At 40.2% G+C, this 26,932-nt stretch overlaps 2 protein-coding genes across 2 annotated transcripts in view; one reads left to right on the top strand and one right to left on the bottom strand.

The window, feature by feature from the left end:
• LOC110959563 (succinate--CoA ligase [ADP-forming] subunit beta, mitochondrial) overlaps positions 1 to 26,932 on the top strand; it is a 333,454-nt gene that overhangs the window by 267,767 nt on the left and 38,755 nt on the right. The gene's annotated exons all lie outside the window — the stretch shown is intronic.
• On the bottom strand, positions 18,637 to 23,034 carry LOC127537098 (G2/M phase-specific E3 ubiquitin-protein ligase-like). The gene is made up of 7 exons (XM_051958847.1): positions 22,702 to 23,034; positions 22,188 to 22,276; positions 21,386 to 21,597; positions 21,078 to 21,259; positions 20,419 to 20,591; positions 19,389 to 19,603; positions 18,637 to 19,056 (listed from the first exon to the last, which is right to left on the bottom strand). The coding sequence occupies exons 1-7, from the start codon at positions 23,017 to 23,019 to the stop codon at positions 18,803 to 18,805; spliced, it is 1,443 nt and encodes a 480-aa protein (XP_051814807.1). The 5' UTR covers positions 23,020 to 23,034; the 3' UTR covers positions 18,637 to 18,802.

Raw genomic sequence — 26,932 nt, forward strand, 5'->3', positions numbered from 1 at the left:
GTAAACAAACTATTGGAAACCTGCGCCATACTGTGTGTGCAGGAGACCTTTCTAGCAAAGCAGAATTTGGAAAAGCTGAACTCTATACACTGTGACTTCTATGGAGCAGGGGAATCTACCACTGACTGTAATACCAGGATACTCCGTGGCAGAATTCCTGGAGGGGTCGCTGTGCTATGGCACAAAAAATATGACCAGCTGATCCAAGTGGTCAGGCTGAATGTTGACTGGGCTATAGGACTTGAGCTCTGCTGTGGAGATAAGAAGTTTACTATACTAAATATATATACACCATATGAATGCTATGAAAATGAATTTGACTACCTCAATAGATTGGCCTACATTATGGCCTTCATACAAGACAACACATCTAGCAGTATCTTCATCATGGGAGATCTAAACGCTGATATCACAGACCAAGGGTCTCTGTTTGCGAAACATCTAAAGCGTTTTTGCTCAGACAATAGCTTATGCCTTTCCAGTGAAATACTTCTGCCAGAGGACAGTTACACTGACATTAGTGAGGCGTGGCACACCACGTCCTGGTTACATCATTGCATATGTACCAGTGACGCTCACAATTCCATTATGTCCTTCAAAATTATGAATTTGCTATCTATGATCATGTGCCCTTCTCACTGTCCATAAATATGTGCAGTGTACCATCTCTTGTGCCAATGAGCAATAATTGTGACACACTTGGTGGGAAAATTTAGTGGTCCTCACTAACACAAGAGGACATTTATATTTATACTACTAAAACTGAGACTATGTTGAGTCAGATAGAGTTGCCAAAAAGTGCAGTTGTCTGTAATGACTTTAATTGTAATAATATGAACCATAAGGCTGAATTGTGCTCATTGTATAAGAAGATTGTTGATTCTCTCCTTGTTTCGAGTCAGCCTCTGAATAAGGCTAAGTTGTTCAAAGCTAAGCCAGGTTGGAATGAGTATGCTGAAGAGATTCATGCTGAGGCTAGACGAGCCTTCAAGGCCTGGGTTGAAGCAGGACGGCTTAAAAACGGACATTCATTTGAATATATGAAGAAAGCAAAATCAAAATTTAAGTATGTCTTACGGTACATGAAGAGAAATGAGAATACTATAAGGGCAGATGTACTGGCTGGAAGATTACAAAACAACAGCCCCACAGACTTCTGGAAAGAAATTAAAAGAATAAACAATAACAGAACCTCTCTGCCAGCAAATATTGATGGCTCGAGTGGAACAGAGCAGATAACCAAGCTGTGGCAGAAACATCATTTTAACATCTTTAATGCTGTAAAGAGTAAACAGTTCCTTGTTGGCAATATTGACAAGAGTGAATCTGTGTTTGTATCTTCACAAGAAGTTTATGAGATAGTGACTAAACTGAATAACAATAAGGCATGCGGTGCAGATAAGATAACGTCTGAGCACTTAAAATATGCGAGCAGAAAACTGTTTCCCCTACTTTCTATTTGCTTTAGTGGGTTTCTCATACATGAAGTCCTACCGGACACATTGTTGTCTGTCATCTTAGTCCCAGTTGTAAAAGATAAAGCTGGAAAAATCAACAGCAAAGAAAATTATAGGCCTATAGATCTGGCCAGCACTTTGTCTAAGCTGCTTGAGAGGGCTATTTTGAATAAAATGGAAGAGCTTTTGTTAACCACTGATAACCAATTTGGGTTTAAACCCAAACATGGAACAGACATGTGTATATTTGCCCTGAAAGAAATTTTATTTTATTATAACAGACACAATACAACAATGTTTATGTGTTTTATTGATACCTCTAAGGCTTTTGACTATATCAGCCATGAGAAGTTATTTCATAAATTATACAAGAGAGGTGTGCCTAAATGTTTGGTAAGAATTTTGGTGTACTGGTACGCACATCAACTTATGTTTGTAAAATGGGGAAGTTGCCTATCGGCACCATTTAATATGTCTAATGGAGTGAGACAGGGCAGCATTTTGTCTCCTTTTTTATTCAGTGTATACAGTGCATCCGGAAAGTATTCACAGCGCGTTACCTTTTCCACATTTTGTTATGTTACAGTCTTATACCAAATCGGATTCAATTCATTTTTTCCCTTGAAATTCTACACACAACACCCCATAATGACAACATGAAAAAAGTTTTTTTGAGATTCTTGAAAATTTATTAAAAATAAAAAACTAAGAGACCACATGTACATAAGTATTCACAGCCTTTGCTTAATACTTTGTTGATGCACCTTTGGCAGCAATTACAGCCTCAAGTCTTTTTGAATATGATGCCACAAGCTTGGCACACCTATCTTTGGGCAGTTTTGCCCATTCCTCTTTGCAACACCTCTCAAGCTCCATCAAGTTGGATGGGGAGCGTCGGTGCACAGCCATTTTCAGATCTCTCCAGAGATGCTCAATTGGATTCAAGTCCGTGCTCTGGCTGGGCCACTCAAGGACATTCACAGAGTTGTCCTGAAGCCACTTCTTTGCTATCTTGGCTGTGTGCTTAGGGTCGTTGTCCTGCTGAAAGATGAACCGCCGCCCCAGTTTGAGGTCAAGAGCGCTCTGGAGCAGGTTTTCATCCAGGATGTCTCTGTACATTGCTGCATTCATCTTCCCCTCTATCTTGACTAGTTTCCCAGTTCCTGCTGCTGAAAAACATCCCCACAGCATGATGCTACCGCCACCATGCTTCACTGTAGGGATGGTATTGGCCTGGTGATGAGCAGTGCCTGGTTTCCTCCAAACAAAACGCCTAGCATTCACACCAAAGAGTTCAATCTTTGTCTCATCAGACCAGAGAATTTTTTTGCTGATGGTCTGAGAGTCCTTCAGGTGCCTTTTGGCAAACTCCAGGCGGGCTGCCATGTGCCTTTTACTAAGAAGTGGCTTCCGTCTGGCCACTCTACCAAACAGGCCTGATTTGTGGATTGCTGCAGAGATGGTTGTCCTTCTGGAAGGTTCTCCTCTCTCCACAGAGGAACGCTGGAGCTCTGACAAAGTGACCATGGGGTTCTTAGTCACCTCTCTGACTAAGGCCCTTCTCCCCCGATTGCTCAGTTTAGATGGCCGGCCGGCTCTAGGAAGAGTCCTGGTGGTTCCAAATGTCTTCCATTTACGGATGATGGAGGCCACCGTGCTCATTGGGACCTTCAAAGCAGCAGAAATTTTTCTGTACCCTTCCCCAGACTTGTGCCTCGTCACAATCCTGTTTCGGAGGTCTACAGACAATTCCTTTGACTTCATGCTTGGTTTATGCTCTGACATGCACTGCCAACTGTGGAACCTTATATAGACAGGTGTGTGCCTTTCCAAATCATGTCCAATCAACTGAATTTGCCACAGGTGGACTCCAATTAAGCAGTAGAAGCGGCTCAAGGATGATCAGTGGAAACAGGATGCACATGAGCTCAATTTAGAGCTTCATGGCAAAGGCTGTGAATACTTATGTACATGTAATTTCTTTGTTTTTTATTTTTAATAAATTTGCAAGACTCTCAAAAAAACTTTTTTCATTTTGTCATTATGGGGTGTTATGTGTAGAATTTTAAGGGAAAAAAATAATTGAATCCGATTTGGAATAAGGCTGTAACATAACAAAATGTGGAAAAAGTGAAACGCTGTGAATACTTTCTGGATGCACTGTATATTGATGATTTGTCAGGACTCTTAAATAACTGCACAACTGGCTGTAGGGTTGGGAATCGCACAATCAACCACCTACTGTATGCTGATGATCTTGTCATTTTCTGTCCATACAGTGCTGGACTACAAGAACTGCTGCAAGTGTGTTCTCAGTATGGATCAGACTTTGATATAAAATACAATTCAAAGAAAAGTAGAATCATGATCGTTCGGAGCAGAGAGGACTCTAAGCTACAGTTCCCTGACTTCTTTCTGTCTGGAAGTAGGCTGAACATGAGTGAGGAGTGCAAATAGCTGGGACACTATGTGACTGCATACCTTTCTGATGACAAAGACATTTACAGACAGTGTCGAATGCTCTATGGACAAGCTAACATGTTGATCCGCAAGTTTGGAATGTGCTCAAGAGCTGTAAAAATCAGTTTATTCAAGGCCTATTGCACGCCAATGTACACAGCTCACCTGTGGAGGAGCTACAAACGGGCCAACATGCAGAAACTTGCTGTAGCATATAACGATGGTATGCGGATGCTACTTAGGGTTCTACGCTAGAGCAGTGCGAGTCAAATGTTCGTTAATGTAGGTGTGCCCACATGCCCTGCTGTTTTGCACAACCTAATGTTCAGATGCAGGAGTAGACTGTTGAACTCTTCCAACAGCATCATTGCTGTACTGACCAACCCTGGACTAAGTTCAGTGCGGTACTTTTATATTTTATGGACTCACTGGCGTCTGAGCCTGTATAGAAAAGTTATTTAATTGTTGTGTGTGTCTTTTTTAATATGGACCAGTTATTTTGTCTGAAATAAAGTATTGAAATGAATTGAATTACAACTGTGCCATTGTTAAATTAGGAAGAGATTGTGGGCCTCGTTGATACACAGATATTTGTTTTTAGGAATTTAATTGATGATTTCAGAGGGATTTTAGTTTGCAAATGCATCAATATGCTGCAATAAATAATTTCTGTTGTTACAGTGATCAATGAAAAGACTATATTTACTGTATCATGTTTTGGGAAAATGCAACAATAACTGAAGATTCAAGACATCCGATTGACATTCATTGGCTTATATCATAGAAAGTTGAAAATGGAATCACCTAACTCAGGGGTCGGCAACCCGCGGCTCCGGAGCCGCATGCGGCTCTTTCAGCTCTCTGTTGTGGCTCCCTGTAACTTTGGAAAATAAATTGTTCTGCCTTTTAGGCACGTTTCAATGCATTTTGATATAGAGTTTTATTGTGAAATTACCGCTCTTATTTTGACGTGCCACTCCACCAGATGTGCTGTTGGGGTTTTCCCCTGGGACATGAGAGCACAAAGTTGATGCAGAGAAGATGGAGAAGCAACGCCTGTAGTTTCACATCGTTTTGTACTCAAGAATGGCAAGCCTGTATATTAAAGCTCCACTCCAAGAAATATGGGAGGCCCCTTGAGAAATAAATCATACTTGCTTTTACATTCACCATCAAACTCTCACACATACCCTTGTATATTCTATTACATTTACTATCTAACCCTCTTACATTCACCATCAAACTCTCACACATACCCTTGTATATTCTATTACATTCACTATCAAACTCTCTCATATTTACTATCAAACTCTCTTACAATTACTATCATACTGTTACACATACACTAATATACTCTCTTACATTTACTATCAAGCTCGCTTTAATATAATTGAAAAGGAAGTTAGTTTGATCAAACAGGAAGTCTGAATTCACCTTCTCACATGGGTTTGCAACCCTCAAAACAAAGCCTGCATCCACTCAAAGCACTGCTAGCTGGCTAAATTGGAGTTACAAGGAGCACTTTCTTTGTTAGAACATTAGAAAGATGAACATGATATTTGTACTTATTTACCTTCTTTTTCAAGGTCAGTTATTGTTTGTGGAAGTAAATGGCAATGAGGAGGACATTGCTGTTTTTTTCACGGATACACTGAGGTGCGTTCAGAGGATTGTGCAGGAAATTGACAGTGGTGGACATGACGGCATGATTTTGGAAAGGCTATTTGGTGAGCTTCATGGTTATGCACGGACAATTTCTTTCTTTCTCTCAATTAGCCAGCAGTTAGGAGGTGACAGTCAAAGACATTTACGTGTTCTGGAGACACTGTATACATGTTTTTGTTCCATTTTAAATTCATATGAAAACTCAAGACCAGCTGAAATGAGACAAAGGGATATTTTTACTTCAAGAGTCCCACCAACAATCAGAACTGGCCATCCTGGTCGACCTCAATACAATATATTCCATGGACAGATTACCCACTGTTTGTCTCTTGGAATGAGTTGGCAAAGAATAGCTGTATGCTTTGGAATCAGTAGGAGGACACTGTACAGCCATAGACAGCAGCTTCAAATTGGACCACTGGCCTACACAGCAATGTCTGAGGAGGCCTTGACCGACATTGTTAACAGGATCCTTCAAACCACACCAAATGCAGGAGAAAGGTATGTGCTGGGAAGCCTTCGGTTACGCAACATCAGAATACAGCGCAGGCGTGTGAGACGTTGCTTGCAACACCTTGACCCCATTGGACGGGCCTTCTGTCGTCGTCATACAATCCGCCGAAGAATTTACAATGTTCTCACTCCCAATCAATTATGGTGAGTAAGCCTATCTTGTAATATTGCTATGCTAATTGATTTTTACTTTGATTACAGATGTAAAGGAACACAGTATTACTGTAAAATGCAGCTACAATATTAATTTACCTGAAGTAGTCTTCCTAAAGGATCGATAAAATCAATTTAATCTAATCTCATCCAATCTTTACAGTAATGTTTAAGGTAAAGCTTTAAAGAAGCCATGGAAGAAACACTCAAATGGTTTACTTAAGTACAAGTATTTACTGTGTACCAGAGGGTAAAAATACTTAATAAATGGTTTAAGTCGAACTTTCATTTTTTTTTTCTACTTTATTTTTTATAAAAGAAACATACAACAGACAAGCACAACATAACAGAGGAAAACAGTTGGTCACCTAGATAATCATACAGACATTATACTGATGGTAATACAAGTCAGCTCATATAGTGATGGTTCAATTGGCATCTCTTATGGTCATAAACACAATCCCTTTCTCCCAGTATTGCAAGTACTTATCCCTCTGTAGATTTAGTGAAAAGGTCATCCTTTCCATGTTTTGAATACAGGTCACAATATCAATCCAGTCTGCTTCTGTTGGAGGTGTCGTCTGCAGCCACTTTCGGGTAATGGCTTTCTTGCTAGCTGCTAATAGTATTTTTAAAAGATATTTGTCTTGCACCGATAAATGAGGTGCAATATTCCCCAAATATATTATAGAAAAAGAGCAGTGAATATCATCTCCAAAAATATTTTGAATCACCTGCATAATCTTTTGCCAGTATGGCTGAACAACTGGGCAGCCCCAAAATACATGAAAATGATCTGCCAGCTGTTCTCCACAGTTCCTCCAACACAGACCTCTGGCTGTCTCCCCTGTCTGCACATATTTTAACTTAGGAGTTATGAAATATCTAACTACATTTCGCCAGCAGAAATCTCTCCATAGACCAGAACTTGTAGAAGATGACTGCACCGAGCATATATTCAACCACTCTTCTTCCGTAATGACAGTTCCAGATTCCTTCTCCCACTTTAATCTAACCTTATCTGTTGAGTGTTTCTTATTAGATTGAATATGGGAGTACAGTATTGAGACAAGTTTCTTGTTATCCTTATCTCTGTACATGTTAGTAAACGCGTCAACCAAGTTGGGCTCATATTCCTCTGTTGGTTTTAACTCATTATTAAAATAAGATCTGGTTTGAAGATACCTAAAGAAGTCCACTTTTTCCAACCCATATACCTCCGAAATTTTCTGAAAACTATCAAATTCTCCCTTCGATGAAATTGAGCAGTAGGAAGTGATTCCCCTTCTGTGATGACCCTGGGTCATTTTGTGCAGTGTTCATGTTGAGAAACTTGGTCTCCTCTCCTCCTCCTGTGTGTGTGTGCGTGTGAGTGGGTGTGGCTGTCCAGCAGAGTCAGTAGCAATGATTAGATCCTGGTGCTGAGGCTGATTGGACTGCTGGGAGGATTGCTGCCACCTGAGAGTCTGCCTGGAGGCTACAAAAACCAGCTGCTGCAACCTGCTCACTCTCTCCTGATCCGGCCACCCTCGATGAAGCAGCCTGTTGTCAGCTCTGTGTGTTCATGTGATAGTTGGAGACTGATCCTGTGGTAGGGGCAGGAAGCCCAAAGACCTGTTAGTGACTAAGTTTGTTAATTGTTTATTCGGGAAACCCCAGTTTATAGTTTGCTTTATAAAATTAGAATTTTTATGTTACTGGGAGTTTTAAGTTACCTTTGTTTGTTTTGTTTAAAGAATAAACCTTTTGTGCACCTTTTGAGAATTTTTCCAGGCTGGCTTCATTGGGGGTGGCTGAGTCCAGAGCATTATCATGTTGCGTTCATGTTTCCCCTAGACTAGGGACGTAACACCTTCTATACCAATGTTTAAACCTCCCATCAATCCTTGCAGGCTTAAAACTGGGGTCAAAGGCAACCCATCTCAGCAGCCTAGACTGTCTTTCAAGTAAAGGTGATTTACATTCCCTAAACCAAATTTGAAAGGAAACTTTTGACCACTGATTCAGGTCACTAGAATACTGCTCATACAATATTTTACTACCTAGTATAGATTGTAACGGAATATCTATTTGTGAAATTTCCAAATCCTTCCATTTTGCAAGATAATTTGGGTTGCAACAACATGCCAGTGGCCTTAATTGGGCTGCCTTATAGTAGTCTGCTAAACATGGCAGTGATCTTCCGCCTTTCTCTTTAGGCAGTTGTAGTGTTTTAAACTGAATCCTTGGCCTTCTACCTGCCCATATAAATCTTGAGATCCACTTATCCCATTCATTAAATTGTGTTGGTGTGATGTTTACTGGCAGGGATTGAAAAAGATATAGGAGTCGGGGAAGTAGATTCATTTTTATTATTTCTATCCTATTATGCATGTCGAAAGGCAACTGAGACCATCTGTCAATATCTGACTTGATGTTTTTACTTATGGGGCCATAATTCCTTTCATATATTTTAGATAAATCTTTAGGTATCCGGACCCCCAGGTACTTAATTTCCTTTGAGTTCCAACAGAATTTAAATTTATTTAATATATCTTTCTGGGGAGTATAGTTATAACTCAAAATTTGGGTTTTTTGGACATTTAATCTATATTCTGAGTAGGTTCCAAAGTCTTTTAATGTAGACATACACTTGGGGATGCTAACCTCTGGTGCTGTCATGAGCAGTAATACATCATCTGCATATAGGCAAATCTTCTGCTCTGAGCCCCTGACCATTACTCCTTTTATTGATGGATCATCCCTAATTAACTGTGCTAAGGGTTCGATAAATAGAGAGAAAAGGGCTGGGCTGAGAGGGCAACCCTGACGACAACCTCGCTCTAGCTCAAAGGGCTGTGAGTGATGTCCATTAATTTTTATTCTGGCATTTGGAGAGAAGTATAGGGTTTTAAAACATCTGATAGAGTCATCCTTAAATCCAAATCTTCTAAGCGTTAAATATAAATACTCCCAGCTAACCGAATCAAACGCCTTTTCGGCATCTAAGCTGAGTACTGCTGCGCTGTTATTCCCCTTAGTCACATGTTCAAGTACATGTAGCACCCGTCTAATATTGTCTTGTGTCTGTCTATCCCGCACAAAGCCTGTTTGATCTGGATCCACTAGTTCTGGTATTATATGTTCTAATCTTTTCGCCAATATTGATGCATACAGCTTATAATCAATATTCAGTACAGAAATTGGTCTATATGCACTACAATCTTTTGGATCCTTCCCCTCCTTGTGAATAACTGAAATTATTGCTTCCCTCCATGTTCTTGGTGGATCCCCTCCTTTAAGTATATGATTAAAGCAGTCAAAAAGTATAGGTACTATTTGCCCCTTAAAAACCTTATACCATTCGGCTGGGAAGCCGTCTGTTCCCGGTGCTTTCTTGGCCTTCAGCTTTGAAATTGCTTTCTCCATTTCCTCCCTTTTGATCTCAGCTGTTAGAGCTTTGTTCTGTTCTTCACCTATTGAGGGTAAGTCTAGTGATTCTAAAAATGTGTTTATTTCCTGAGGGCTAGTTGTATTTGGTTCCCTATATAATTCTCTATAATAATTTTCAAAAATATGTTGTATATCCTCTAATTTGTGGCACACTTTTTTAGTTTTAGGATCTCTGATTTCAAATATGGAACTCTCTGCCTGTTGTTTTCTTAGCCTCCATGCCAATAGTTTCAAAGCCCTAGGGCCATTCTCATAATATCTTTGCTTAACAAACTTGGCTTTTTTCTCTAATTCCTTCTCATAAATTTCATTTAATTCCTTTTTGATGGCGTTAATTTTATCAAGGATGTGGGGGTCCTTCCCTTCAGTGTGTTCTCTCTCGAACACTTTGAGATTTTCTTGTAAATCAGACAGCAGTTTGTCTCCTTCCTTTTTCTTATGTGATGTGTAAGCAATAAGCTTTCCTCTAATTACTGATTTAGCAGCATCCCACAGAATACTAGGTGATACTTCCCCATTATTGTTTGTATCCATATAGTCTTTAAATTCCTTTTCCACATAGTTCCGAAATGTGTTATCATTTAAGATACTTGTATTAAGTCGCCAGAATGTGTTTTTCTTTTTATTGTCTAAATGCAGGGTCAGGTAAACAGGTGAATGATCAGAAACATCTCGAATCCCTATACTGCACCCCTTAAGTCTGTGTCTGTCTGAGTTATATAAGAAAAAATAGTCAATTCTTGAGTGCACTCTGTGGCTTGCTGAATAAAATGTGTACTGTCTGTTGGGTGAAACTCCCTCCATACATCAATCATCCCAAGCTTTGTCAACATATTCTTAATTACCCTGGCATTGGGAGCAGGTCTCTTTAGTGTGTTAGAGGAGTCTAGTTTACATTGTAGCTGCGTATTCCAGTCCCCTCCACATATCAGAACCCCAGTGGCTTCAGAAGCAATCAGATCAAAAATTTCCTTAATACAGGAATTATCCTGACCAGGTGGTATGTACACATTAACTAGTGTGACTTCTTTCTGTTCAAGTAACCCCTTAACTAGTACATATCGGCCTTCTTTGTCACTAAATTCAGAGGTCACTTGAAAATTCACTCTGTTAGGGATCAATATTGCCACCCCTCTTTTTCTCCCTTTCTTGTAACACGAGTAAAATGTATTTCTGAAACCATACTTTTTTATCTTTTCATGTTCAATTCTGTTGAGATGGGTCTCCTGCCAGAATATTACATGTAATTTCTCCCTCTTCATCTTTGCAATAACCTTGCCCCTCTTAATTGGATTGTGTAGGCCATTTACATTAAGAGTGACTACCCTATATCCCTGACATTGCATTTATATCCACCGTCAACACACTTAGAAAAATAACCTGTAACTGGTGACCAAACTTGAACTGCTTTTGAACTGTAAAGCAAACTCAACATTTTCTGATAGGACAGGCCAAAAAATAAAGGAACACAAGCAGACCTCCATTTTGAAGTAATACAACACTTCTTAAAGTGGGGGGAGTAGTCTGGTGAACTACCAGAGCCCCCCCTTAGTGCAATCTGTAATATCCCTACCCCAAGGGTGTATTTATGCACTAAGTTTGTTAGAAACCGGTCTCTTACCCGTAATGTCGGTCAACTATATATATTCTATGGGCTAAGGGCGATACCCCTCGGTAATAAACCTAAAATTTAGACTTATATGGAATTAGGGTCTAGTAGTCGTGTATTAAATGAAAGTGAGAAATAGAAAGAGAACAAAACCAAATGAGGCGCTGTCTTAATGGGGAGGGGTAGACAAAAGATACAACAGATAACATATTTGCTCCCAGACAACTACAAGCATTTCCAGTGTAGCTCCATCCCCCAGACCCAGTGTTACCCAATGTCCCTTTCTATCAGATTGTGGCTCTCAGTCGAGTCTCCCTGACAGTGCAGGATCAATAAACAATCAGTTACCTCCCGATTCCATCATCACTGGTTCTATCACGGCCGCTGGAAACTTCGCAGCCTTTCCTTAATCCTGTCATGATGAGACTGGGTGCTGGATGCCTTCCCTGAGCGCTGCCAGGTGTTTTTCCGAAGCTTCTCCGGAATCCCGGATTCAACTGTGCTCTCCCGCTCGAACTGGAAGCCCCTCTTCCTCAGGTCCTCCGCTGCCTCCGCTGCACTCCCATACAGTACCGGTCCGCTGTCGAGGAAAACTCGTAGCTTGGCTGGCGGTGGTGTCTGAAACCGGATTCCCTTTTCCCGCAGAAGTCTCCTGATCTGCGTATACTCCTTTCTTTTTGCCAGCGTTTCAGCAGGATAGTCATGGTCAAAATAAATCCTCCTGTCTCCATAGTAAATCTCCCTCTTCTTCCATGCCGAATGCAGCACCAATTCTTTGGTTTTGAACTCCTGAAAGTAGACAACCACCGACCTGGGCTGTGCCTCTTTTGGGGGTTTCGGGCTGAGCGCTCTGTGACACCGCTGTATACCAAGTTCAGCTTCGGCAAGGGGCTGCAGCTCTTTTTTGATAATGTTCTCAACAAGTAGCTGAATGTTGTTTTCCTCCGCTCCCTCTGGAATGCCATAAATACGTACATTATTACGCCTCGAGCGGGCCTCCAGGTCTGTTAGTTTCGCCTGTAATCTGTCCTGAACTTGTAGTGACTGACTCAGCGCTTCTTTAAAATCCACGGTCCACTCCTCTGTGTCAGCTATGCGGCCCTCTGCTTCGCAGACTCTTTCGGTTGTAGCTTTAAGGTCGGTTGCTAGCTCACCTAGCTTATGCTGCATTTCCTCCCTTATGTCAACTAGCTCCCTTTTCAAATCTTCTCTGATGCTGTTCCGAAAATTACCCAGCTCAGACTTCATCTCCGTGACCACAGCCTTTATGTCTGCGCGGATGGTGGCGATGTTAGCTTCCATATCCACTACTGCCAACTCTGTATGTTGCCCTCGTCCGCCATTACCATCTCCATGTTCCTCGACCATGGCCTCTTCTGTCGCCAATTTGTCGCCCCTTTCCACTTTCCCAGATTGTTTACCCTTGCCCTTCTTATATTTTTCCCCCTCCATCATTATTTAAAACAAAGTTCAGAGAGTATTTATATTTAAATAGGGGAGTAAACTCCGACCGACCGGGAGAGATTATTTATGCAGCCATCCGCTTTCGACGCTCCCCGGAAGTCAATCCGAACTTTCATTTTTTAAGTGCATATGTATTATCAAATTATACCAAAATTGCCTAAAGTAAAAATACACATAATGCAGAGGATAATGTACGATTCTAATCTTAAGTGGACATCTACACATCTTTTAATTCTTAAGGTTACAAACTTCTGCACAGTGAAGCAGACCAATATGAAAACAATACATAGGTGTACAAAATCATTTAGTGACAGGTGCCCATTATTCTTGAAGTGTGATTTCTAGGCTAAAGACCTATACTGAAGTTCACATTTTTTTCCCTGTACTGCATAATATTGATGTAAAACAACTAAAATCAAACCTAAAACCTTTGACATTGACTCAGCCGTAAGTATGCACAGTTGCCCTTTTGTTCCTGAGGCCACAAAATTAAAGAACTAAACTCATCATAACTTCATAATACTGAAGATGCCTACAGGACATTAAGCAGTGTTCCATGAATTTCAATTGTATCAATATGAATCTGAAAAGTTAAAACTGTCAGCATACTAAATGAGGAAACAAGTACATAACCTTTCTCCAAAACGTAATGGGTACAAGAAAAATAGCACAAAATGTAATAAATGCATAAAGCAAAAGTACCTCACAATTGTTAACAGAGTACTTGAGTTTGTATGGACAGGTCAGGAAATCACTAAATGCAATGGTATGGAGGTCCAAACTTAAGGGTTATGAAGGCAGGTTGCAGGGCATCATTTGGCTAAATATAGTAGTAATTGTCTTTTATTCTCCCCACAGGCATATAGATGGAAACCATAAACTGGTGAGGTGGAGAATGGTTTTTCATGGATGCAGGGCCGGCCCTAGGACTTTGGTGGCCCTAAGCAAGATTTTTTTTTGTGGTCCCAAAACATGCACAGGGCAACTACCAAATCACATGCACAGCTTGTAATTGGGTTAAAACACACATGCACATGATTAACAGCAAATATTCAGCCCACTCCTGAACTTCCTTTTTGGAGCCATGATGCCATCTCTAGTGCTACTGCTTTTCCATCTGTGGCTTCTCCAGACCAGTGTAATCGATCAAGTTTGAAACGGTGCCGTGGTGTCACAGTAGCCTAACTTACGCATGAAGCATGGAGTCACCAACTGACTGCTGGTTTACTTTTTCTTTCCTGTATTTTTCCCGTATAGTTTTCTAATAAGCCAGTTTAAATTGATATGTTACCATGATGATTTATGTTTTATTGGAATAAAGACAGGCATGGGCGTAACCACCATCTCAGAAGTGAGGGGGACAAATTTTTCAGAGCGATTTATCATTCTCTTACATTTAATTGCACCGTCCTTAGTGGCTAAAGAACCACATAATCCCTAACAGCCACAGTGCAATACCAGGGGACCAACTAGGCTAGTTCTTTAAACTATAAAGTATAAAACTTTAAACTATAAAATCTAAAGTTTTAGTGGCCAAATTCTAGTTGAGTTGACAACAATGTCCCTTGAACATCTACTGGACGAGTAGCCAAAGGTGCCAAACACTGAACATGAAATGATCAGTACTTATCTTATTCTAGTATCTTATTTTCAGGAAGTTATAATCTCTCCTTACCTGTAAAGACCCTACATCCTTGTCCCTGCTGCTGGCCTCTGATCCATCTCCTCCCTGACTCTGCTCTTTCTGTTATGGCAATAAACATTAAAAAATGTGGTAAGAAAAATTCTGAAATAGCATTAGGAAGAGTAAAAATTGCAGTAGAATTTAACCTCAAAATCACTTTAACCCATAGATACATATTTTTTTCTCAGCCACGTATATATATATTTTTTCACCTCTGCAGACCCTGCATGGTTAACATTACTGCTGGCTGCCGCCTCTGGTCCATCTCCTGCCTGACTCTGCTCTTTGTTATGGAAATAATCACTAAAAAAAATCTGAAAATCAAAATTCTGAGATAGAATTAGAAAGAGAAGGAGTAAAAAAATAGTTGTAAATTTATGCCATAGATAGCCTATTCTTTTTTCTCCTCCCTGACTCTCCTCTTTTGGGACAAAAAGACTTAAATACATGGAGAGCAATTGTGAGCACATCTTCTGCCCAGAAATGAAAGAGGACTGGGTTTATTCCAAGAATAAACTAATTAGCAAGTAATGTAACAGAGGCAACCACATTTAAATTATTGTTAACTAGCTTAACATATTGATATATTGCCACGTTTTACCTTGTCATCATTTAGCTAACAAGTCTAACATTGTTTGCATCCAACAAGGTCACACAACTTACACAGTTTGTTTGGAAAAAACTGTGTAAAGTTTTTTGCTTCTTGCTGGCTCTGGCTGGTTTGCTAAACATTACTCCAGACGCAAATTTAGCACTGCTCAGCACAGCAGCACGTCTCCTGTGGAACACCTGCGTTAGCATGCGCTCATGGTGCATTCAAAGACGGCTCAGGAAAACACGTTACTGGATGCTAATAACGGGTTTAGCTGTTGTAACGGCTGAAAAAAAGTGCGGGGGGACAGAGGGGACAGATGTGGAAAGTGCGGGGGACATGTCCCACGCGTGCCCTGCGTCCCGGGTTAGATGTTAGATGGCAGTCTGTGGTCAGACCATCAGACACAGTCAATTCGGGGGGCCCCTAGTGGCGGCGGGGCCCTAAGCAGCCGCTTAATTCGCGTATAGGGAGAGCCGGCCCTGCATGGATGCGTTGATGGCTTTAGTCGAACCATCATATATTTGCAGTGCCTCAACAACAACAGGGCATCAAGTGTACTGCAACTGTTCTGCACTGGTGTACAGAGCTTTGGCCTTCCCTTGAGAGTACGCTGTGACCACGGCATGGAGAACACAGGAGTTGCCCGATACATGCTGGAGAGAAGGGGGGTAAATAGAGGCAGTGTCATAACTGGACGCAGTGTCCACAATCAGAGGATAGAATGACTGTGGGCAGAGCTAAACCGAGTTGTCTCCTTCCACTTCAGTAATCTCTTCACCTTCATGGAAAATGAGGGCATACCGGATTCTACAGATGAACTCCATATGTTTTGTCTACACTATATCTACTTGCCAAGAGTTCAGAGGGCAGCTGCAGAATTCAGAAGTCTGTGGAACAATCATGGATTATCCACACAGGGAGGACAAACACCTCTTCAGCTGTGGCAGAGAGGGGTTCTTAACAGTGCCGGTGCTAGTGCAATGCAGGACAGTTTTGCTGCACTCTAATAAATAAAACACTGGGTCAACATAAAAACTTATGTTAACCGTTTCCACTCGAATTTTTAAGTTGAGCCAATAGCTGGCAGAATTACATTAAGTCAAAGCAATGTTTTGAGTATGTTGAATTACCTTTTAGTCCGAACAAAAATGCATTTCTGAGTAACAAGAACTTAATAATTGTCAACTTGAATGCAAGTTTTTAAGTTGATCCAACATAATTTTTAAGTTAGGTGAAGAAGCTTTTTTAGCCACAATTAAACAAATTTCTAAGTAACATGAACTTCATAATGGTCAACATGAATGCAACTTTTTAAGTTGATCCAACATAATTTTTTAAATAAGGTGAAGAAGCTTTCTGGCCACAATTAAACAAATTTCTTAGTAACAAGAACTTAATTAGCTGATCTCTGCAAGAGTGAAGTTAAGTCCTGTCCTATAGTAAGGTTATGTTCAGCAGCTAAGAAACTCTCTCCTGGTGTTCAAAATGAACAAAAATTCAGACAAAAATATTCAAATTAATAAGAACCATTTATTAAAATTATGAATAACACTAAATCCTTAACAGCAGCACTAAATCATTTAAAGTGCAAACAGCAGAAGTTGTAGGCTGCGTTCTCCTGACAAAGATTACTCCCATCAGCAAGGCACAGGATCTGGCAACATCAATCCCCTGCAGGATCTTGTTTCCCTCAACAATGATGGTTGCACACCCATCACCGATGATGGCAATCTTCATCACTTGCATGGCAGGGTCTGCACCGAGCTCCTCCACATCCTTGAAGAAGAAATTAAAAGGTGTTAGGATCAGGGTTTTATACACAACTGTTTACAGCCTTGTCAGCCCCTGTGTGTGATCATGGAGGAGTAAATGAAATCATGTGTCTCCCATTTTATACTGACAGGAGAAAACTGTGGTATTAGAACTCATCAAGTGTTACAACCATCCCTGGTCTCCCCTAAATCAATATAAACAAAGCAGTAGTGGGCTTATAGCAATTTAAATGACTAGTGTTTGATTCTTTTCTTCCGTAAAACTTAAGGGAAACACTTATCTGTGTAGTCATGGACAGTCAGACCTGTCCACACAGACCTGAAGGTGTGTGTGCGTTAGGACGCATGGCTGTGCCGTTACGGAGCGCACCGCGGTGTCTGCTGGTTCGTTTATGAATCATAATGAACTCCTTTAGCTCCCCCGTCCCTCTCTGTCGGTTTTATCATAGCCCTGTTTAACTTTTCTCATATTTTGGGAGCCCAGAGGGCCGTCATAATGTGCTCTTTCTCCGTAGGCGCGTAATATGTGTGCCTGTCGTCCTGGTCAGACGACAGCCTGATGAGCGGTTACATCATGTTATCAATACATTTGTAAATATAAATGTAGCTGTCCATTTCATAAAATTGTATCAATATTATCCATTGATACGTTTAATTTAATCCACAGGAAAAAACATATTACCACTGAATCCCAAGCAGGTGAGCTTCTCACAGGCTGTCACCTCCTTATGGATTCAATACCGACCGCGTATTTTAGTTTAAAATGCGGGACAATTTGGTATTTTAAGGGACGGCTGGTAACCCAGAATTAGACTGTGATTCAGATAAGACGAAATAATAAATACAACTCGCCAACACACAACCTATTTGTGCGCCGGTTTACTAGTCACATGCCGAAATTAACCAATTCCTCCCGCATTGAAGTCAGTACAGGCATCACCTAGCTAACTTTACCTCGGCACACAGACTGCCAACACTGCACGCTTTTAAAAGTAAGGACTTCCAGATTTCGATATTCAGTTACAGTAGGCTATCATCAACAGAATCCTGAGCGAATGCAAATAAGCATAAAATTACTTACGGTTCACCAAAATGCTTCATTGAGCTTCGGCTGTGCTTCGGCTGCTCACCATGTGCTCACTCTGGCCTTAAACATGGCCGCTCGCGCATGCGGGAAAGAGAGAGTGTGGGCCGTTTACACGTCATCAAATAATTTTTTACATTAGCAGAACTTAAAATCCAACTGTTTCATGATGAACTGAAATTTTTAAGCTCTGACAAGGTGATGGTAGTGTATTGAATCAAAAGGCATTATTTCTATGTCATCCAAGCTCAAAAAAATAACATTTACAAGTAAAAAGTCTAACTGGATTACAGAACTTGATTTTTTATGTCACAACAATATATTTATTTAAGTTATGACAAAAGGTCCACAGAATTACTTTTTAGAGTGTGGAAATGATACCTTGGAAATCAGTGAAGACACCCTTCTACAGTTGGACACTGAAAACAATGTAGTTGTTCCTGTTAATGACTTTGTAAATGAAACTGTCATGAACAGAGTTAACGAAGCCATAGACCCACTGAATGATGATGCATACAATTATTTTTAGGCCTGGTGAATTTTCTTAGTGAACAGTAGAAAAGCTGCCTAACAGCTCAAACTCCATGGGTTGTTTTGTAACAAATATACAGTGCTTTAATGTGAAATGCCAGAACAAAACAGTTTGCCTCACAACCACAAATCTGATATATAATCAACACTGTTGATCAAAAATGAGTGGCAGAAAACAGGTATAAAAATTTAAAAACAAATTTCAGCTAATCCCTGTAAAAGATCACATCCTTAACAATATTTTTCCCCCAAAACTGTTTTTCCTCTGCAAACACCTAATCAAAGAGGGGAAAGAAAACCAAAACAGCAGTTCATATGTTCATACATTCTAACTGAAACATCCTGAGCACTGCATTGTGGTAGGAACACACAATCTTCAAAAGTTATTCTCTACCAAAACCCTGTGTGTTACTCAATGCAAAGTCCATACTCTCCCTGAAATCCTCATATGTGTCCAGTAGTGGCAACTTAAGGCAGTTAATGCAGGTGTTTGCCATAGGCAAATGGCGTCCAGGGCTGATGGACTGATCATGCAGGAAATCAACTGATGGCAGTGGGGAGAATCCAACTGGAGGGATGACACTTGCACCCGTCGCAAAAGCTAGGATTTTACCTAGTGCTGAGGGACCCACTTGCTCTAACACAAAAAAAGCAAGCAAACATCAAAAAGAAGAATAAGAATGTTCCACATTATACCATTAAGTTAAAAGTGCAATGCAAAAAGCAAAAGAAATAGATCATACAAAGAGAGAAAGGAAAATTATAGATGGAAGGAAGTAAACGGAGGAGTGAGAAAAGAAACATTAACAGAACTACAAAGATATCTAAAAATTCAAAAAGGTATATCATGTAAGGACAGTCAATTCCACAGAGACAGGCTGTAAAAGAAAAAAAAAGTAAAATACAAAACAAACAAAAAAACAAAACAAGAATACAGAGGAGTAAAGAACATCTAGCAGGAGTATTTACCTTCTACATCCTGCAGGTAATCCCTCCAAAATGCCACAATACGTTCCTCTGCCATTCTCTTGTTGCTTCCCACAGCAGACAGGCGGATGTGGAAAAGCTGATCCATTGCGTCAGCAGTGAGTGGAGATGGTTCATGACACATTAAAGGTCTGAAACTGTCTGGCTGAATCCTCATTGCATCTAGAACACCAAGGGTCTTCAGGCCCTCCCTAAATCTATAAAAATGACAGACAAAGGCAGTTTCAAATTTAATTAATATTTGTTATTACACCAGCAAGATGAAAGAGATGACTTGCTTTACTAATGCAGAATAAAAGCCACACAATCCATGATGCCATCAGAATAATATGGCAAACAGTGAAATACACCTCTGGAAAAAATTAAGAGATCACTGCAATTTTTTCAGAAATAACCATTTTTCATTTTCTGCAAATAAAATCTCTAAATGACAATATTTCTATGTGGACTTTTGGAGTTATGTTGTCAGCAGTTTGTAGAATCAAACAAAAATGTTCATGTTACTTAAAACATATACCTATAAATACCAAAATCAGAAGAACTGATAATTTTGCAGTGGTCTCCTAATTTTTTCCAGAGCTGTATGTTTAATGTCTGTAAATTCAAAATAAGTCTGTTCAGATTTTGTCAACACAATTTCAAATCCAATTCAGTCCTAAATGCAGAAGTTAGCAATCATTTCACAGAACTCGAGAAAAAAATACATTAAATGTGTTGTGTTAAAATATGTGTAATTTGAAAAAATTGTGAAAATATAGTTGAAATGTGTGCAAATCTATTTTATCACACAGTATTGAGTTGTTCACTATATATGCTGCTTGAAACCTGCTTTTTTGAGGCACTGTTACATGAATTTTGTTAGCCTAGTTTATTAGCCTATGCAGTGGCTTCATTCAAAATATATAGTACATTTTCAAATGTTTTGTTGTTCTTGTATTTGTGCATAGGAAAGTGGTAGCAAATATCACTCATCAACCAAAAACAATTTCACTGATTTGGATTCTGAACAAACCTTTCAAATGCCCCCCAGACTCTGTGAACCACCTGAAACATGAGAATATCTTCAACCAGTTGATCTTTGTCTTTAATGCATTTCAATGGCCTAAGACACCCAGCGTTTGCCAAGTAATCTTGCAGCGGTTCAGTGGAATGTATCAGGTCATCTAAAGATGTACATTTGGACACCTAAAAACACCACACAATAGAAAGAGAGAAACAAATTAAAGCATAGTTTTGCAACCGAGAACAGCAACAATATGATAAATTTGCAGGTTCCTTTTGACCAGTGTTTTGCTGTTAGAAAACAACAACAAAGTTCTGACAATTTAGGCAGTTCTTGATTCTATCTCAGTAATCAATTTCGGAGTCTGCACATTTTAGCACAGTTAAACTGGATTACATTGTGCTATTGTACTTTTGTTAGTTAGCCTTCTATCATTGAAATAAATGATGTAGAAAAAGTAACCAGAAACAATCTGAAAAACATAGTACAGTTCACAGCAAACACTGCATTCTTCAAAGTTATTATACAGTGAATAAACATCTTCCTAGAAAACAAAAACCTGGACATTAAAGCCTAGGATTTATTGCAAGTAGTGGGATTAGACTACAGTTGTTTTACCAAAGTAGACCTGCAACTGGCAACTAAAATTGTATTTACAGAGTATTTACCTTTTTAACCTTCTCATAGAGGTCAGGATCAGCAATGTCTTCCAAAACTGGCATTGCTGATGAAGTGCCACCAACAAGACAACGATATAGTGTTGGTGCAATGAATCCTGGTGGAGGACCACCATGGACAAGACTTACAGCAATGGCCTGGCCAGCAACAAAATACCGGTCTTCTCTTAGAGCTACAGCAAACATGACATGGAAGACAAAACACAGGAAAAAAATATACGTCATAAAACCTAAGACAAAGCTAGCACTGAGGGAATAAATATAAATCAGTACACTCAAACGTAAAACAAAGTACATACCGGAACTGTCCAAAGCCAAGTTCAACTTTCCATCTCTTCCTTCAAACATTGGTGACAATGCCAGAGCCTCCATAAGCAACCGCAAAAATTCTCTCCTTGGGCCACCAAGATCCACAGACTCTTCATCCTTTCCCAAGTCATCTGAGAATTTGATGCACATCTGGTACACTGGACTGTAGGACGGCCGTCTGAAGCCCCGCCACTGTTGCCAACTCTTCAGTAAGGAAAGTCGCTGTTGGCTGTCCTAAAAGTCGCTAGAAGTCGCTAAATGACGTCATCGCCTAATTTGCATATTTCCCAGTTTGCATGTAATTGTAATCAACCTTGTAGGAGAGAGGAATAACGTTGTAGGAGAGACCAAAAAGTGAGCATAAAACACCCAGAATATGTTTTTGTACTAGAGGCTAAATGCTGTGGTTTATTTTAGCATGACAGTGAAGAAACATTTTCGTTTATATGGCTCCGTAAGTCTGGATGGGATCTGTAGTGACTGCGTATGCGCGATTCATCTATCGTCTGGCCGCGGAGTGATGTGGGTCTCCCCCTTCCCTCACTGGGACTGCTGCGGGTTACTGGACTGACAGCCTGTGCTCTGGGAGGGGGAGAAGCTCACAGCAGCACCTGCTGCTTGTTGAAAACAGTAACTGCAGAATGAGCCGAGTTTTCCTATCAGTCTCCAAAACGGCAGAAAAAGTCGCTAGATTTGTCGCTAGTCGCTTTTGACCAAAAAAAGTCGCTAGGAGCTTTGAAAAGTCGCTAGATTTAGCGAGAAAGTCGCTAAGTTGGCAACACTGAGCCCCACAGAGCACCATCCAGTACTGAAGTTCGATTAATGTTGAACCTACGTCTTCGTCTACCGTCAATTTTGGATGCAAGATTGAGGAGCACCTCCTGTGCTGATTCAGCGTTTGGGTTTTCAGATGCTCTGTTTGTAAAAGAAAAAAGAAAAAACAGTATTAAGAGAGGGAAAATGATCACATTTTCAGGACAGTGTTATCACAGAGCTACGTATGTCAAATAAACATCGGTCGTAATTCCCACTTTTTGCACAATCAATGATAACTACAATTTAGTTCATAAAATACTTTTTTTTTATATAAATGTAATGGCTATGTTTAAAAAAGAAACACAGTAAATGTAAGAGTTTGCTTCTTGTTAGCTTGAAGACATTGTGTTTTTCTATACTTGTGACTTAGATGAAGGTCAGATCACATTTATTATCAATTCATCCAGAAAATCAGATAATTCCAGAGTTCACTGACATTTTCTTGCCACTCTATATCGAAAATAATTGCAATCATTTTCATATGAACCACATGAGATTCAAGGCTTGCCATTATGGCCTGGTTTAGCTCCTCATCATCATCAGAGAGGTCTGATGTCATCCCCATGATGGAAAGGTAGACAGCATAGTCATCACTGCTATTTGACGGGGTCTGGGTGACTGTGTCACCACTATCCAAGTCAATGACAACAGCTGCTTCTTGTGATGCAGGGGGCTGGGTAGCTGTGGTCACAAGAGCATCAGTTACTTGTAGTGTTGCTGAGGGCTGTTCGGCTCTTGCTCTTGTAAAAGGACGAATAGAAATATTCGGCGCTTTTGCAGTATCGTTTCCCCTGGCCCTTGTAGTCATATGGTAACTGGTAGATGTTTGTGCAGTGTCCACCTCTGCACAGTTGTCTTCTGGGTCTGAGTTGTCAACCTAAAAAACATTAAAAACTTGTATTTAGAAAACATTGGGGATAGGCTTATTGCCAAACCATGAAAATGTAGGGGCCAAATGAGACATATATACATTAGTTCAAAATATCTTATCAAAAATGGAAGACTGCTCGATGGCCTCAGATAAATCGCCTTTGACTTGAAGATCTTGTGAACAATCAAGCCGCTAAGTTCCTGTCCCTGGTGCAACTTTGGTGATACCAGTGTGTTTCCACATGACATTAAAAGTTCAATACTGAAAAAATAAAGAAAGAATAGAACTCGATTTTCAGCCATTAACATATGAACTACAATGTGCAGCATCTTAATACTCCTACAATACCTGACATCCTCAGGAATTCGGTCTCTGAATGCCTCTCTTAACTCTGCAATGACCATCCCACTGTCCCATGCTTTCCTCATTTCAAAAGCGCTTAAAATATACCCACTTTCATGCAGCTTCCTTTTTGTTTTATGTTTGCATACTCTGTCCCACGTGGGATCAGGCAATAGGATCACATCCTTGGTGAAGGTAGGATGATTTGGCACAGTAGGCCTAAAAAAAGAGGCATCATCATTACAGTTTTGTCATTTAGCAAACTTATAATTAGACTTAAAATCAGGGCAGGACAATTAAACATTTAAAGAAAGATACTCTAAAGAGCCTGTTCTACATATAATGTGATAGCTACACATATTTTTCATCTGTAAATCAAAGGCCTGCTCAGCTTCACTGAGAGGAACATAAACTTGACTGGAAAAAGCGACAAGTCTGAATGATCACAGAAACAAATTAGACTGACCTGTTGGACAGTATCAGTTTGAAATAAAATATTCAGCAGTTAATATGATAATTCATCATTAATAAAATGTACAAAAAGCAGCAAACTATCCCTTGGAAATGTAACATCTGGAAAGTATGAACTTAAGGCATAGCTACTACCATAGATAAAGTATGCGAAAAAGATTAGTTAAGGTCTCTCATAACCGAGTAATGTTCATAATTGGTTTTACAGTTTTTTCTCCATTGGTTTGGCTCATTTCTTGAAACTGAAATTACATTCTCAAAAGAACATGGACAAATCTCCAAACCACTTTGCAATTGTTCATAACAGAATTATATTTCTCATTCATTTTGTCAAATTGCAAATGTCTTAGTACTTGTATCAATGTCTCAGGACATCTTTGCAAATGATTAAGTACAACTATCCCACTGTTAGCACAGTTAGCCTACATTTAGCACAATTTCCAAGTGAATAGATCTTTTTAATCAAAACAGATTGTTGATTCTCAGTCTAATGCAGGGGTGTCAAACTCAGTTCCTGGAGGTCCACTATCCTGCATGTTTTAGATGTTTCCCTGTTCCAACACACCTGATTCAAATGATCAGCTTATCATCAAGCTCAGCAGAAGCCTGATAACGAGCCTGATCATTTGAATCAGCTGTGTTGGAAGAGGGAAACATCTAAAACATGCAGGATAGTCGCTCTCCAGGAACGGATCTTGACACCCCTGGTCTAATGGTTGCTCTCTCCAAAACATATCAGCATCATTTCATTGTGTTCATCTTCACATGCAGAACAGTCTGTTCAACTTTCAAAATTTATCATGAGCATAGTAGTTCTTATGTTAGTTGTAATTCACCAGCTTTATTTGCAGTGCTGCAGGCTACATCTAATTTTCCTTTGTTTTGTGTATGTGTTTATATTACAGTTTTATATTACAGTAAGCTGTACACATTTTCTTTTTACTCTGATGTATGGTAGTAACTTTATGTATGTGAATACATATTTTTTCAGTAGCTAAAACAATAAAATGACATGCATTGCACACACTTAAACTGAAATAGAGAGAGCAAAACCTTTTCTCAAGCCTCCAAAACTCTAAACACCTTTTCTGCTTCACACATTTTGCTGCTTTTAGCACTAATTACCTCCACCAGGAGGTTATGTAATCACCGGAGTTTGTTTGTCTGTCCGTCTGTGTGTGTCTCTGTGTGTGTGTGTGTGTCTGTTTGTCTGTTAACAGCATAACTCAAAAAGTCATGGACGGATTTTCACCAAATTTTTACAGGATGTCCGGAAGAGCAAGAGTAAGAATCGATTAGATTTTGGAGGTGATCCGAATCACCGTCTGGATCCAGGAATTTTTTGAAGGTCGAAGGACAACAGAGGTCGCTGCAACGATCCCGGGCGACGGCCAAATCCCCCGCGACAGGTTCGGGCTTCCCGGGCGAGTCGGGACCGACGAAATGAAGCGGCAGCGACGCGTGCGGTACCGTCACACGCGCGCGCAACGGTACCGTCACGTGCGGCGGCGCCGTGTGCAAAACACTGTGCTGTTACACTGTACATGCATGTTATGCTTTCTGCACAAACTGTTGAAACTCAATACAATCCGTCCATGACTTTTTGAGTTATGCTGTTAACAGACAGACAGACGGACAGACAGACAGATGGCCTGGCGGAGGTCTGCGCTCTCCGAGTGCTTTTCTAGTTTAATGTACGTTAGCGCCTCCATAAAAACACAGTTAGCTGCTGGTCCCCCATAAAAAATGGTTGTTGCTAGAGGTACGGACCCGTACCCGTAGCCTGTGGACTACGGATACGGCACTTACCATTTGCCAATCAGATACGCGAGATCTGGTCACGTGACTCCCGGTAGACGCTAGCTGTAAGGACCGTAGCATCGGTACGACAGGTACGGACCCTAAACCTGACCCTAACACTAACCCTAACCTTAATCTTTGCTTACCTTTCAACAGTTTGCAGTGGTTAGCAGCTTCTTGACTCGCGAGACTCGCGTACGGGTCCGTATCTGTCTGGCAAATGGAAAGTGCCGTACCCGTAGCCTAAAAAAATACCCGTGTGTGTGCCCTCACCAAATTCTTTGCTTGCCACCTGGCTTAAAAACTTTTTTGGGGGAAACCCTGTGCTAACTCACCTCTTTTTAGACTTCGAAGCCCATCCTCCAAAATACTGCTGGGTCTGATATCGAGGTCGCATGACTTGATTCACGCTGACGCTAGCATTAGCTCCAACCGAAGTAGAGGCGCCTCGTTGGCTCCCGGTTCTGAAAAGCCGCCGCATTTCTTCCTCAACGGCCGCATTGGATGCGACTGTGGATGGCTGTTGCTGTTGTTGTATTACGTTAGACACTGCTGTGACGGTTGAAGAATTTAAAATGTTATTGAGAAGGCCGATGGCTTCATTGAGCTGCTCTCTGTCCACCAAACTGTCATTTCTATCATTTTCGTGTACGTAAACTTGCGCCTCTGCTAGGTATCAAAGATGATAACCAATCAGAAACACAGAATTTAGCGGTACTTCCGTTTCAAGCAAACTCACTTCCTTTTCAAGTAAACTCTCTCACACATACTACTATTCTCATTCATTCACATACTACTATTCTCATTCATTTACATACTACTACTCTCATTCATTCACACACTATTATTCTCATTCACATACTATTATTCTGTCTGATTTGATAGTAAATATAAAAGAGTATACTGGTGTATGTGAGAGAGTTTGATAGTAAATGTGAGAGAGTTTGATCGTAAATGTGAGAGAGTTTCATAGTAAATGTGAGAGAGTTTGATAGCAAATGTGACAGAATTTGATCGTAAATGTGAGAGAGTTTGATAGCAAATGTGACAGAGTTTGATAGTAAATGTGAGAGAGTTTGATAGTAAATGTCAGAGAGTATACTAATGTATGTGTGAGAGTACGAGAGTATGATAGTAAGTACAAGAGTTTGATAATAAATGTAAGAGGGTTAGATAGTGAATGTAAGAGACTATACAAAGGTATGTGTGAGAGTTTGATAGTGAATGTAAAAGCAAG

Source organism: Acanthochromis polyacanthus, chromosome 14 (assembly GCF_021347895.1).
Source record: "Acanthochromis polyacanthus isolate Apoly-LR-REF ecotype Palm Island chromosome 14, KAUST_Apoly_ChrSc, whole genome shotgun sequence".
Lineage (NCBI taxonomy): Eukaryota > Metazoa > Chordata > Actinopteri > Pomacentridae > Acanthochromis > Acanthochromis polyacanthus.

Bases quoted from the DNA above. Each gene is read 5' to 3' on its own strand.
- LOC127537098 (XM_051958847.1), bottom strand. From the start codon at position 23,019: ATGACTACAAGGGCCAGGGGAAACGATACTGCAAAAGCGCCGAATATT. The intron at 22,277-22,701 runs GTGGTTCATATG...GAATCAGCACAG, and splicing joins TGGCAAGCCTTGAATCTCAT to GAGGTGCTCCTCAATCTTGC. The intron at 19,604-20,418 runs GTTTGTTCAGAA...TCATTTTTATAG, and splicing joins GTCTGGGGGGCATTTGAAAG to ATTTAGGGAGGGCCTGAAGA.